The sequence below is a fragment of the Melanerpes formicivorus genome, unplaced genomic scaffold (assembly GCF_026170545.1).
Source record: "Melanerpes formicivorus ecotype bairdi unplaced genomic scaffold, bMelFor1.0.p_v2 SCAF_50, whole genome shotgun sequence".
Lineage (NCBI taxonomy): Eukaryota > Metazoa > Chordata > Aves > Piciformes > Picidae > Melanerpes > Melanerpes formicivorus.
In genome coordinates this window covers 4,572,269-4,586,984 of record NW_027142402.1, presented here as the reverse complement: position 1 = coordinate 4,586,984, position 14,716 = coordinate 4,572,269, and the positions used below count along the sequence as shown (strand labels likewise).

Genomic DNA, 14,716 nt, shown 5'->3' with positions numbered 1-14,716 from the left:
AGCTTGGACAATCTGTTGTAGGAAGAAAGGAGCAGTCACTTCAGGACTGATGTTTAACCTGGTTTTGTCTCTACTGTTGTTCTTTCCACCTTTGCTATTGTTGGCTTTTTGGCAGTGCCAGCTCCCATCCCTGCAGCTAGGGTTGGCACTGGGCCCAAAGAACAGCTTTTTGTCACAGTGCCTCTGCTGAGTTCTTGCACCTCTTCTCACTTTGCTTTCCTAGCTGTGTGTTAGCAGCCTGTGCCCTGCAACTCCTGAACTGGATGGCCAGCCTGCATGTGGCCTGAAAAGTCCTTCAACCACCTGTAGGCTGATGGTGGTGCAGAACAGCACAGACTCTCCTGGCCAGAAGCAGTCACAGCTTTGGTGCTTGCTCCTGCTTCCTATTACCACCTTACCACGTGCTCTGGTGACACTGGCTTGCCATCACCTGCTCTGCCCTGGCTCCCAAATGCTGGAAAGGCTGCAGCACCCTCATGCCTGCCTCCTCTAGAGTGGGTCTGGAGGAAGAAGGTGGTGCAGAAAGGTGTGGCAGAGCCTGGGGGTGAAGTGCTGGCCCCAGCCGCTGGGTGGGTGGGCAGAGCTGGTCCTGCAGGCAGGGGCTCCTCCACAGCATGTCCCTCCCGGGGACACAGCTTGGTTGGCTCAGCTGTTGCAGGCTGCTGCTCAGCTGCTGGCAAAGCTGGCTTCACCTCTCAGGTAAGTGATTTTTGATGCTTGCAGGTCTCTGATGATTCAATCCTTGCTTTCTTGGTCCTTACAAGGACTTTGACAGCGTTCTTCCCTGCAGGGTCTTTTATCTCTTCTCCTTTTGCTGTGCTTTCATCCTGGCTTTAGGCTCTGGATGTCTGAGCCAGCACAGCACAGACACACACACACGTTCATGATTCCTCTGTTTGGTTAAGCACTTGCTTAAATCCCTCTGTTGTAGGAGAGGGGATGTGTTGGGGTGATGATTGAATCCCTTCTGGAACTGAGCTCCAGGACACTCTAGCTAAGGTGCAGGGTGTACATTGCTGTGACTCTGCAACTTGTGATCCCCATGCTGAATCATGAACACGATTTTAACATTGTTCAGGATGCAGAATCCCCTCCAGGGTTTGCTTAAAAGAAAAAAAAGAACCCACAACCACAATATTTTAATGCCCAAACAACTTGTGCTCAGGAAAACGGAATGTTGGGTATGGTACTAATGATTAATTATTTGCTTTTCAAACTGCATTGCTCTCAGGGGGATTATATAAAGCCTTACATTTCACCAAGCAGAACAGATGAACAAGGGGGGCTGGAGGGGGGGAAAGCATCAGATCTCCCTAGCTGTGTATCAGATTGACAATCAGACTTAAATGAAACCAATTAACATTTTTCTCCTTTCCCCAGAAGGCAAATTAGAAACAAATTAAAAGTCATGTCTGGGACTGAAAGCTCCTTTGATTTCCACAGATTTCCTGTGAACACATGAACCTGAACAGCCTGGGAGGGTACTCTGAGCCCACAAGAAAGCCCTGGTCGGTCTGTCTTGACGAGAGGTTCAGCCTCATCCATCGGATCAGAAGCAAGCAATGTCGTCTCTACTCCCTTGGGTAAGTGCTCTCTTTTAAAGCAGCAAATTGTTTCATGACACCTAGCTTCAAAAGAGCCCTGGCAATGCAACACAGGCTGCAATGAGGTCATCTTTTAAGACAGAGGATGTTTGGATGAAGTTCTTCATAGAGAGCAAGAGATTGGCCACTGGAATGTGCTGCCCAGGGAGGTGGTGGAGTCACCATCCCTGGAGGTGTTCAGGAGGAGACTGGATGGGGTGCTTGGTGCCATGGGTTAGTTGATTAGATGGTGTTGGGTGATGGGTTGGATGTGATGTTCAGGTGTGGTTGGAACCTGTGGGTGTGCTTCTGTGTGCTCTGGGTCCAGGGGAAAACCTTTCTCCACCAGAGGCTTTGCTTGCTTCCATTTCATTGTTATTATACCAGTATGAAAACAAAATGATGATGGTGGGTAGGGAGTGGGGAAGATGGAAATGAGTGAGAGAAACTGTACTCAGCACTGGTTAGGCCACACCTTGAGTCCTGTGTCCAGTTCTGGGCCCCTCAGTTTAGGAAAGTTGTTGGCTTGCTGGAACAAGTCCAGAGAAGGGCAACAAAGCTGGGGAGGGGTCTGGAGCACAGCCCTGTGAGGAGAGGCTGAGGGAGCTGGGGTTGCTTAGCCTGGAGAAGAGAAGGCTCAGGGGAGACCTTATTGCTCTCTACAACTCCCTGAAGGGAGGTTGTAGCCAGGTGGGGGTTGGTCTCTTCTCCCAGGCACCCAGCACCAGAACAAGAGCACACAGTCTCAAGCTGCACCAGGGGAGATTTAGGCTGGATGTTGGGAAGAAATTCTTCCCAGAAAGAGAGATTGGCCATTGGAATGTGCTGCCCAGGGAGGTGGTGGAGTCCCCATCACTGGAGGTGTTTAGGAAGAGCCTGGATGAGGCACTTGGTGCCATGGTTTAGTTGATGAGATGGTGTTGGGTGATAGGTTGGATGCAATGGTCTCTAAGGTAAGGTCTATGTCTGGTTCTGTTCTATTCTGTTCTATTCTATATCTTGCCTGAGCAGCACTGCCTTGTGTAATTGCCAGGTATTTCAGCAGCAGTGTTGTAAAACTTCATTAACCTACCCTTGGAACACACCAGCACATTTCTTCATGAGAGTGTGTTTGCCAAGCACTTCAGGGGTGACCTGCTGAAGTGACAATAATAAAGGCAGCTGTGGCTTTTATTTTACAATGTTTTTGTAGTGCTCACAATGCTTACAGGCACTCGAGAGGGAAGTTTTCACTCTTCACAGCACAAGTGCTTTCACAGGTAGTAAAATCACACCTTCAGCCTCTTTCCCTGCTAATAAAACACTTTGCTTCCCAGGAGGATGAGAGAGGTCACTCCTCAGAGTTTGTCAGGCCACTGGCCTGGCCTTTTGCATTAGCTGTCAGTGCACAGCTGCCTTGGGAGGATGATGGCTGGGATCTGCAGCTGGTTTCACACAGATCACAATAAAACTGTCTTTGCTGTTCTGGCAGCCAGCTTTAGCTTAGAGGTGTGTTGCGAGGCTCCATCTCTCTCCAACCAGCACAGTTTGCTCCTGCGATTGTGCTGCTGTGGGTTTTGCTCTGATGGGTAGCAAGGCTCTGAGTGGAATTTCTGAGTGGTGGTGGAGTCACCATCACTGCAAATCTTTAAAAAGGACCTGGATGAGGCACTTGGTGCTATGGTTTAGTTGGTGAGATGGTGCTGGGTGATAGGTTGGACTCGATGATCTCAAAGGTCTTTTCCAACCTGGTTAATTCTGTGTTCTGTGTTAGCACATGGCAGTTAACACCAGCAATTAGTGCACAGTGGATGCACTGGGCTCAGAGGGAGTGTTCTCTGCTAATTTGGGTGGGTTTATCTTGGGATCAAACTTAGCTGTAAAGACCAAGCCCTTCAGAGGGTGAGGGACTGTCTGGTTTTGTTCAGCTGTGTTGCTCTGTGGCAGAAGATCAAGAGCATGCACAGAGTATACAGAGAACAAACTCCTCTTGGCTACTGCTGCTTCTTATTTCCTGACTGCTCTTTGCCATCTGTTTTGATGTATACTTGCTTGGGTTTAATGCAAAATACAGGTTTGCATTATTTTTTTATCTCTCTCAGTTTTTCATGTTGCTGTGATAGTTAAGAGAGCAGCTGAGTTATCCCCTGCTCAGATCCAGACTTCACCTGCATGATTGTTGTGCTGGCTCACTGCCTGAGCCACCTCCTAGCAGTCAGTAGGGAGAAGCAGACACATTCAGGTGGAAAACCAGCTAAGCTAAATAGCATTCTGTAGGCAGGTGTAGCTTTCCTTTGGCTATAGAAGTCTGTGTCAATGTGGATGCTAACTTCAGATGTCTTGGCAAAGTGCTCAGAGTTCAGTGGAATTAATCTAGACCTTGCCCTTCAAGTTCCATGGTCATTGAGCTCCTGAGTTAATGACCCTCTTCCCTTTGGGACCAGTGTGAACTGAGAGTGGTGTTTTTGTTGAATTGGCCAGGAAGGTACAACTGCAGAGCTGACTTCAACTGTGCCAGGAGATGCAGATTTGGCAGGAAGCTGACTGGCACAAAGAGAGCTTGCTAATGGTTCTGAACAGATCTGAGCGAGTGGCTGTAACCCAGTGCTACGTATGTGATGTTTTGGGTACGGTGCAGGGAGCCTGCATGATGGATTTGCTGTGCTGGTGGACCAGTGAGGCTTAGCAGAGATTGAAACTGGTGTTGGCTCTCCCATCAATCATCAGATGCACATGTGCAAGAAGTAGCCAACCACTATGTAAGAGCTAAAAAACAAAAGGGAACTATTGGAGGTTAAGGAAGCTTCAGTCCTCCAGTTTACTACTGCAGCCTTGGAGCTCATTACTTTGTAGTTCTTCTCTCAAACTCACTTCCTCTAGTTTATGACAGGCAGAAAAGCAATTTTGTTCTGAGTAAGACAAAAATCCCCTTGAAACATTTTTGTTGTCTCATAGGCTTCATAAAGAGCAAAGGAGGAGCAGCTGCTCCCAATGAAGAGCATCCTCTGTGGAGAGGATGGATGGAGGACAAATGTGAAAGTTCAGTGGGAGTGTTGCTGGGAATCCTGAATTAAATCCATCTATCATTAAAAATGGAACAAAGCTTGCTGCTCAGGCTTTGCCTCCTTGGATGCTGGAGGAGAGTCTGTGAATGAGAATGAGCAGTGTCTGAGACGTCTGGAGATCTCCGAGACTCCTATTAGCTGCTTCCACTGCTGGGAGGTAGCAGTGTTGTTCCTTGGGGAACAGGATTTCCCAGTGTGATCCATAATTGCAGTATGCATTAGTGAGCTCTAGTTATTAGTGATAAATCTGCTTAGATTAAGTTAAGTCTGTTACAAACACCACAGGCAGGCGCTCAAGCTGGGATAATACAAACGAATAGGATTTCAGAAACTTACCAGTCTGTGGTTTAAAGAGCCTGACTGCAGTACTCTAGAGAACCCCTCTGAGGTGGAGCTTAAAGTGTAGGGGCTTTAGGATCCACACAGGGGATGCTTGGCTTTGCCCCCAGCTGCAGAGCTTGGTTGTCTTCCTTTGAGAAAGAAGAGGAGCAGGGAGGGGGAAACACAGAAAGGGGAAACTGGACCTTAACATGCACATTTTGGAGCTCTGTCCTGCAGTCCCTGTGGGAGCACCAGGAATACCTGCAGTTATCAGGCTGGATCAGCTGCAGGTGTCCCCTAGAGCTGTGCTGAAGGAGACAAAGCAGCTTTTGTGCCTCCTTCGTGCTCGCTGCACTCCAGGCTGAGGTGGAGGCTGCAGCGATGCTCCGTGCTGAGCAAGCTGCAGCCCAGTGTTTGTCCTCTGCAGGGCTCTGTATCCCCTGACCCTCTGTGAACCCTGGGAGCATGAGGACAGCCAAGGGACACTGCTCTCTGCTGTGCTGACCTCTGCCTTAGGTCAGTGTCCCTGCCCTGCTGCCAGCAGGGACCAGTGCCAATGAGCTCTTCCTTTCCATTTGCATGCAGGCTGGGAGAGCTGGTCCCCAGTTGCTGCTTTGAAAGCCCACCTCTGTGAGGGGCTGTGTGCAGCTGCCCTGGCCCAGCTCTCTTCTCTACAGTAAAAACAGGCCAGTGTCTTTAGCTTCCTTTATTTTACTGCTGCTGGAGGCAGCAGCTGCTCTCTCCTCATGGTGGGGAAGGGCCTCTCTAGCCTTCTGTGACCCTTCTACACTAAGAAACACCAAATCTTTCTTGGGAGACCTCATTTGTCTACATTTTTCATGCTCTGTTGTCCCTTAGCATGATCACATATGAGCCAGGAGTTTTTCAGACCAGTGCTTTTGGAGATGACCTTTTTATTCTCCTGCCTATTTGCTGTTGGTTAGCTGTCTCTTCAGGCATAAATCTGACTATTAGCTGCAGTGTCAGAAGATGTACCACTGCTTTCTTCAGCCTCCTCTGTATTGTTTTTCCTGTTTTGCACTGCTGTGAGCCTCCCTTTGCAGCCCACATGAGAAGCAATCTCTTTGGAGGCAGCCTGAGGTATATCTGCATCCGAAGCATCTGGCTCTCTGGGTTGTACCAGCTGGCACAGTTGGAAGTGTGTCACGGACCCATGTGTCCGTTGGTCTCGGGTAGCTCATCACTCTAATGCTGTAGCTGCCCCCAACAACTCCTAAGTTGTTGATTTTAGCCAGCTTCTCATTCCTGAGGGATTACACTGGTCCTTGTTCAGCAGTGTCCCCTCTGCAGAGAGCCCCATGCAAACAAACACGTCGATTCACTTGGTTCACTTCTGAACTCTTTTCCTCATGTGTGTTGAATGTATTGAAGAAAATGCCTCTCTCTTCCTCCTACACAACTGCATGGGCTGGAATCCTGTGGAATGGAGCTGCTCTTAAAAGCACACTGGGCTGGTTTTTGCAGCCTCTGTCTCCTCCTACTTTCCCAGGATGCCTGAAGGGGAAGATGGTTGAGAAGAATAGAACAGAGTAGAATTAACCAGGTTGGAAGAGACCTTTGAGATCATTGAGTCCAAAATAACACCCAACACCATCTAAGCAACTAAACCATGGCACCAAGCAGAAGCTAAGGGAGCTGGGGCTGTTTAGCCTGGAGAAGAGGAGGCTCAGGGGAGACCTTATTGCTCTCCACAACTCCCTGAAGGGAGGTTGTAGTCAGGTGGGGGTTGGTCTCTTCTCCCAGGCAACCAGCACCAGAACAAGAGGACACAGTCTCAAGCTGCAGCAGGATAGGTTTAGGCTGGAGGTGAGGAGAAAGTTCTTCACAGAGTAATTGGTCATTGGAATGTGCTGCCTAGGGAGGTGGTGGAGTCACCATCCCTGGAAGTGTTCAAAAAGGGATTGGATGTGGCACTTGAAGCCATGGTTAAGTTAATCATGAGGTGTTGGGTGATAGGTTGGACATGATGATCTCTGAGGTCTTTTTCAACCTTATTGATTCTATGATATCCAACACCACAATTCTGATTTAAGGCTTAGTGCATAGCTTGAACTGTGTTTGGAACAAGAAGGCATGCCCTTCACCAGGCAGGTGATGACAGTGGTGAAAAACTTCTTGGTTTTAGTGTGAGCCAGTGGGCTATAGGTGTTGGGAATGTAGCACAGCCTTGTGAGGTGCATTTTCTTCTTGCAAAGATAGGGACTGAGACAATTCTGTACAGTGGGGCTGGTATTTTTCCTCTCAGTTGAGGTCTTTGCCAAATGATTAGCAGTCTTTCCCTTAAGTGTATGTAAAACCTCTGCTACTGCTGTGAGGGGGCTGTTGTAAAATTTGCCTCTTCTTTTTGTCATCTGTGTGTCCCCCTGTGCACAAAGAAAGTGAGCTGCTTGGGTCTTGTGTCTTGCTCCCATTTGGCATCCTCTGTGTACCATGAGAGTGCAGGCAGGGTGGGAGATGTGCCTGAGTTTTACAAGCCAGCGTGGTATAAATATTAAATGTGTTTGCTTTTCTGTTCCTGGCTTGGTTATTGCAAGTTTGTGCGCTGGGGACCAAGGGGAGTGTTGTCATCTTGTCAAGAGAAAAGCAGACTGAAAATAGGGGAGAATATGTATGAATATAATATAAGAATAGAGGACTAGTGACAGCACAGAGGTTCTGATGTTTAATTTACTTTGAGTGGTGTCAACTGCTAAATTGAGCAGAAGCTCTCTGGGAAAGTTATCAGCCTGGCCTAAAAGTGGTTCAGTGCTTGCCTTGAATCCTTCATTCTAATCATAGGCAGTGTATTGCAGTGAGCTTGAATTCTCTGGTGAGGTTGGTTCATCTAATCCAGTAGTTCAGTTCTGTACATGAAAAATGTCACTAAAAGTTTCTGGAGGCAAGTTCTGAGTGTGACACTGGGAAAAACCCACAATGCTTTACATTTTCCTTCATCTAACTGCTAATTCCAAACCTTCAGCAGCCCCTGTTGTGACTATTAGCTTTATCTGTGGTGATCTTGTCAGAATTGGGGCTAGATTTTGCTCAGGGCTGTGGGTGTATCCCTCAAAAGAGCACAGCAGCTCCTCCACTTCACTTTAGAAACAAAGAGGTTGGGGTTTACCTTCTTTAACTGTGAACCCCCAGAAAGTTCTATTCAGCAATGGTTCTTCTTACAGCATTTGGCAGTGTGTCCAGAGAAGGGCAACAAAGCTGGGGAGGGGTCTGGAGCACAGCCCTGGGAGGAGAGGCTGAGGGAGCTGGGGTTGCCTAGCCTGGAGAAGAGGAGGTTCAGGGCAGACCTTATTGCTCTCTACAACTACCTGAAGGGAGGTTGTAGCCAGGAGGGGGTTGGTCTTTTCTCCCAGGCAACCAGCACCTGAACAAGAGGACACAGTCTCAAGCTGCATCAGGGGAGGTTTAGGCTGGATGTTAGGTAGAAGTTCCTCACAGAGAGAGAGATTGGCCATTGGAATGTGCTGCCCAGGGAGGTGGTGGAGTCACCATCACTGGAGGTGTTTAGGAAGAGACTGGATGGGGTGCTTGGTGCCATGGTTTAGGTGATTAGATGGTGCTGGATGCTAAGTTGGACTCGGTGATCTCAAAGGTCTTTCCAACCTGGTTTATTCTATTCTATTCATGCTTACATTGGTTTTGTTCTGCAGGCTAGGCAATGATGACAACCAGTTTGAGATCAACATGGCCAACAGTGGATGTGAGGTACATCGTTTTGACCCCAGCATCAAGTCAGCACACATCCAGGAGGGTCAGCACCTCTGGTATCATCGCCTGTCCATTGACTGGAGGGATCCCAATCCAGCCATTGCTGCTCACAAGCCCCACAGCAGCACAAAGAAGCTGGGCACGGTGCTGAATGAATTTGGACATCATAAGGTAAGGACTCAGGCACCAGGTTTCTGACTGCAGGATTAGGTGTTGAGAAAGATCATAGGATCACAGGGTGTTAGGGGTTGGAAGGGACCTTCAAAGATCATCAAACCCAACCCCCCTGCCAGAGCAGGACTATAGAATCCAGCACAGGTCACACAGGAACACATCCAGATGGGTCTTGAATGTCTCCAGAGAAGAAGACTCCACAACCTCCCTGGGCAGCCTGCTCCAGTGCTCTGTGACCCTCCCAGTGCAGAAGTTCCTCCTCATGTTAAGGTGGAACCTCCTGTGCTGGAGTTGATATCCATTGCCCCACGTCCTGTCACAGGGTGCAGCTGAGCAGAGCCTGTCTCTCCCCCTCCCTCCTGACCCTCAGACATTGATAAACATTTATTAAATCCCCTCTCAATCTTCTCCAGACTGAAAAGCCCCAGGGCTCCCAGCCTCTCCTCCTAGGGCAGATGCTCCAGTCCCTTAATCATCCTGGTAGCTCTCAGCTGGAAGTTCCTTCTTGCTATCTCAGGAGGTCTGGCGCTTCCCAAGGCTATCTTCTGACAAAGGGTCATTCTTCAGCAGTACTTATCATCCATTCCTTGTAGGGGTGTCTTTGAGGTCTCTTCCAACCTTAGTGATACTGTGTCCTTTCTGCCTTGCTTTCTCTGTGTGCTGATAACAGCCAGCTCGATTTGAAACCACTAGCCGTGCGCTGAATACTTTCCTCCTCCTCTTCCTCCCTTCCTTTCCCCTTCACCCAGCTGGTGACATCGGGTGCTGGTAGTCTGGGTCCTGTGAGAGTTCCTGGTGGCTGGCTCGGCATGAGCCCTGAGCTCCTCGCACAGCCAAGTTCATAACGAGAAAAACCCCCGGTCTTGCAACAATAATTAGAAGAGGTAATGGACGGCTTGTTTACATTTTCAAGGTCACTGGTCCTAATTACAGCCTTCCCCAACAAAAACATCCTGTTTGGGAGTTGGCAGCAATCTGTGGGATTTGTACCGTTTTCCCGGTTTGTTGTGTTTTAAGGGCCTGAAAAGACATCAGAAATCTTCGAGTCCCAACTAACTGTTGCCAGAAGAGGTTTGAGGAAGTTCCTTCTGTTGCTTTTAAGAGGAGGGTTGGGGTTTGTTTTTTTTTCCCCCCTCCTTCGAAGGATATACAAGCGTGAATTCAAATGCTAATAGACTTCATGGCCTGCAGGTAGTTCTGCTTCTCTTTGTTTGGTAAAGAAGCTGGCAGCCCGAGCTCAGGAGGGGCTGCGCTGTAAGGTTTACAAAGCAAGCCCTGCGATGTTTGTTTGCTTTGCTGTTACAAAACGCGAGATGTCCTTTTCACTTCACCTCTTGCTTCTATGCAGTGTTTTCTTTTGGTTTAGCTCTACTGATTTGGTTTTGAAGATAAGGAGGGGGAGGGGAGACTTTTTCCTAGCTCTTAGTCGTGGTCTAGCTACATTAGGCTGTGCACTTGGGAAACATCGGGGGGGGGGGGAGAGATGGCTTTGCTTTGACGTTGGCCTTGCATTGATTTGGTTTAGAATAATTAATCGCAGAGCAATGATTAATGACCTGATCCAGAAAGAGCATATGAGTCTTGTGATGTACCAGACCTTCTCAGAACAGTCAGTTCCCAGGCTGTCCCAGGGATACAGAGTGATTGTAAGCCCTCCTGTGCATGAGCAGGGTGTAGCTGTGGCTCTATGTGACTTAACTTCCTGAGCAAAAGTTACCTGACAGGAGAGCAGCTGGCTGGAGGGGTAGCTAAGGAACATAAGTTAGGCTGGAGGTGAGGAGAAAGTTCTTCACAGAGAGAGTTGTTAGCCACTGGGATGTGCTGCCCAGGGAGCTGGTGGAGTCACTGTCCCTGGAGGTGTTCAAGAAGGGATTGGTGCCATGGTTTAGCAGTCATGAGGTGTTGGGTGACAGGTTGGACTTGATGATCTTTGAGGTCTCTTCCAACCTTATTGATTCTATGATGCACATGGAACACATGCAGTCAGCCTTTCCTCTAGCTGTGTAGACAGGGCCTGTGAGCTGGGTAGGTGTGTTGGTGGGTTCTGAAGAGTATGTACAGCATCTAGCTCTATTAGCCTTCAGGTAGCTCTCCCTGTGCAAAACCTTTGCATTGGTGATGTCAGGGCTGACTTCCTCCCAGCAAGGACAAAGCTGCTCCACACTCTGCCATCTTCTGCTGCATCCTATTTGGGAAGTGCCTGGCTGGGCTGGCTCTCCTCACATTGTTCTGTGTAGTTTTTCTTTAGTTTTTGAAGTCAGCCTGAGAAGTTGCATGTTGCATCAGAATAGAATAGAATTAACCAGGTTGGAAAAGACCTCTGAGCTTATCGAGTCCAACCTATCATCCAACACTATTTAATCAACTAAACCATGGCACCAAGCACCCCATCAAGTCTCGTCCTAAACACCTCCAGTGATGGTGACTCCACCACCTCCCTGGGCAGCACATTCCAATGGCCAGTCTCTCTTTCTGGGAAGAATTTCTTCCTAACATCCAGCCTAAACCTGCCCTGGTGCAGCTTGAGACTGTGTCCTCTTGTTCTGGTGCTGGTTGCCTGGGAGAAGAGACCAACCCCCACCTGGCTACAACCTCCCTTCAGGCAGTTGTAGAGAGCAATAAGGTCTCCCCTGAGCCTCCTCTTCTCCAGGCTAAGCAAGAGGACTCAGATAAGCTCCCAGTTACAGACAGAACATCCAAGTCAATACTGCAACATCCAAGTTGTCATTCTTCTGGTGACTGTGAGTGGAATTTTCCCTTGACTGAATAAATAAGTTAATTCAGAACAGTTTCACAGAGGATTTTCCAAAACACTTCTTTTTTTATCCCCAGTGAGGAGGTTACAGCACGCTGGTCATCCCATTCCTCTTAATTTGCAGATTAAGAGGATTCCTCCAAGCCCTTCACTTCCCACTTCAAGGCAGGAATTCCACACAGCTGCATTTGAAGTTAATGCTTCATTTTCTCCTTGCTTTTGTTCTTGAAGGCTTGGGACTTGGTCCAAGACCCTCCAACTGATTAAGACTATTTCCTCTGATTGCAGAGAGCTTGGGTTGGGCTGATGAAGAGAGTATGGACAAAGCCTCATGGAGTTCTGGATATGTAGCCTTGAAATGAAAACGTGTGATTTGGGGGCTTGATGTGCAAAGGAGTCAAAGAGCTTGGATGGGCTGTTCTGCACTCTGGCTGATAAAAGAGCACACCTGCTACCCTGCAGTCAGTGCTGGAACCTCATCCACAGAAAGGGAAACCCATCCTGATGTTATGGCAAGAAACACAAACAAGTTTCTGGTGTTAGAGTGGATTTGAGGAAAGATTGGAAGTTGTTGATCTGTCTACATTGGCTGTGTGGTGCAGCAGTCCTCAGCTCTCTGGGGAGTGTGAAGAGCCTGGAGGTAGAGGACTTAGCCAGTGCTATATTAGGATGAGTCTGACAAAGGAAACACATTCATGGTATTTTGGGGAACTGCTGGAGTGTGAAATCTTTTAAGCTCTGGAATAATCTCCAGAGGATGTCATGAGAGTCCTCCTTCCTGGTACACAAAGCTAAACTGAGTGTTTACTGGGTTGTCTTCTGAGAAGAGCGGTGTTTTATCAGCCTGCAGGGAGGGATAAAGATGTTAAAATTGATCTTGCTCATCTTCTCTCCCTGTCCCCACCTTTTTTTCCTTCTCTTTGCTGAACATGCAAACCTGATACACTGTGTAGCAGACTGTTGGCAACCAGAAAGTCACGAAATGCACAACACTTGGTTACTGCAGTGGAGTTCAGCTTTGTGAAAGCTTTCATCTTCTCTTAACTACCTGCTGGGGTGAGGATGCTACAGTGCTGGTGTTCCCCATGGATTAGGGATAGCTGGGTGGGGACCTTTCTTCATACAGATAATTCAAGTCAGAAGAGATCTTGAGAGGCTCATAGTGCAATCCCTTGCTCAAAACAAGACATGCTGTGAGCTCAGACTAGGTCGTTCAAGGCTTTATCCACTCTGGTCTTGAGAACCACTTGCTGGATAGGATAGGATAGAACAGAATAGAATTAACAAGGTTGGAAGAGACCTTTGAGATCATTGCATCCAACCTATCACCCAACATCTAATCAACTAAACCATGGCACCAAGCACTCCATCCGGTCTCTTCCTAAGCACCTCCAGTGATGGTGACTCCACCACCTCCCTGGGCAGCACATTCCAATGGCCAATTTCTCTTTCTGGGAAGAACTTCTTCCTAACATCCAGCCTAAACCTCCCCTGGTGCAGCTTGAGACTGTGTGCTCCTGTTCTGGTGCTGGTTGCCTGGGAGAAGAGACCAGTCCCCACCTGGCTACAACCTCCCTTCAGGTAGTTGTAGAGAGCAATAAGGTCTGTCCTGAGCCTTCTCTTCTCCAGGCTAAGCAACCCTAGCTCCCTCAGCCTCTCCTCACAGGGCTGTGCTCCAAATTCCTTCTCTGTGTGACACAACCAATGTCCTTGAAGTCAGGGCAGAGCTGCAGTTGGAGCAGTGAGCATTGCTGTGCCTGGACCTTGTGTTTGGGAGTGGGGCAGTGAGTTGGTGAATTTTACTCCATTTGGTGAACAGGGGCAACCAAACTGCTGCAGATGTTTGCATCTGCAGCTGGAAATGCTTCCTCCTTTAACCTTGTGGGGGTTGCCCCTCAGTAATCTACCAGCTCCTGCCAGGTGATGTTTCTCTCCTGGCTGCATGTACGTTTTAATTGTAGTGATAATGAGATGAGAGTGGTAATTGCTCTGCAAGTGCTGAGTCAGCTGAAGGGTTTGCATTGTAGCTAGGCTGAAGAGTTTGGCTGCGAGGAGGAATGAACTTAACCACCTCACGTTTCTGGAAGCAAAGATCCTTGGACAGTGATTTACTGCTCACCACCTCTCCCACCCTGTGCAAGGAATGCCTCATACACGTTCCTGCCCAGGCTGTGCTCTTGGTTCTCCCCTTTCCTCTCATTTAAATTCTCTGCAGCAGGAGCAGTTCTCAAGCTGTTGTTAGAGGAGTTGTGGTGTTTCTAGGGAGCGACCTGGAGGTGCTGTTTAGTATGCAGTTGTCAGGCACAGCTGCAAAGATCCTTTTAATGATGCTGCTGGTGGAATGTGGTGCAAGCCAGAGCCTTTTCTGTCCCTGGGAAAAGGGCTGGTGCCATGCCTGGGTTGTGATGAAAGCATTTCACTGCTGAAGCAGAACTTGTGCAGGTCATATTTACCAAAAAAAAAGAGAGCATATTATGGTCTGCTACAAGATGAGAAGGCAGGCAGGACTGGGAGGGGGGACATTTTCCCTTTTTTTTTGTTGCCACCTTGGTTTTGATTGTTAAGACCCTTCAGGAAAAAAAATCAGGTAGTAAAAGCCTGCCTTCCCAGAGGGCTGCACAAGCTGTGCTCAGTTCCCAGCACAGCTTGCTGCACTAACGTGCTGTGTGTTCCACCTTCTCCCCAGCAGCAGTGTTTCACTGTCAGCGTCAAGCAGTTGCATTCAAAAGAGCTTAGCACCTGCTGCAAGCGCTGTGGAATCGTCACTGAGGCTGCTGCAGGAAGCCAGGTACTCCTGATTCTGTCCTCCCACCCAAACCAGGGTTCAGCAGGAGCCTGGGGACCTTCCTCTGCTTCACAAGGTGGTACCAGATGCAGGGCACCTGCAGACCTTAGACCTGTACTCATGCTCCCCAGCTCCTGCTTGACCCATTAACAGCTGCTTCAGCACAGTGATGGGATCTGTATGGTTGGAATCTGGCTGAATATCTGCTCAGGGTGATGATCCATGACAGGACACTGGTTTTATGAGAGCTGAGAGCAACCCCCTTTCCATAAGCATCCTGGGCTTTCTCTGCTACTCATCTCTCTCACAGTTTGCAGGAAGTGATTGGCAC

At 48.6% G+C, this 14,716-nt stretch overlaps 1 protein-coding gene across 1 annotated transcript in view; it reads left to right on the top strand.

The window, feature by feature from the left end:
- Positions 1–14,716, top strand: part of METTL24 (methyltransferase like 24) — a 47,914-nt gene that overhangs the window by 22,293 nt on the left and 10,905 nt on the right. The window contains exons 3-4 of the mRNA XM_068160531.1: positions 1,444–1,583; positions 8,614–8,842. Of these exons, the coding sequence (XP_068016632.1) occupies positions 1,444–1,583; positions 8,614–8,842 (369 nt within the window). The remainder of the gene's footprint in view (positions 1–1,443; positions 1,584–8,613; positions 8,843–14,716) is intronic.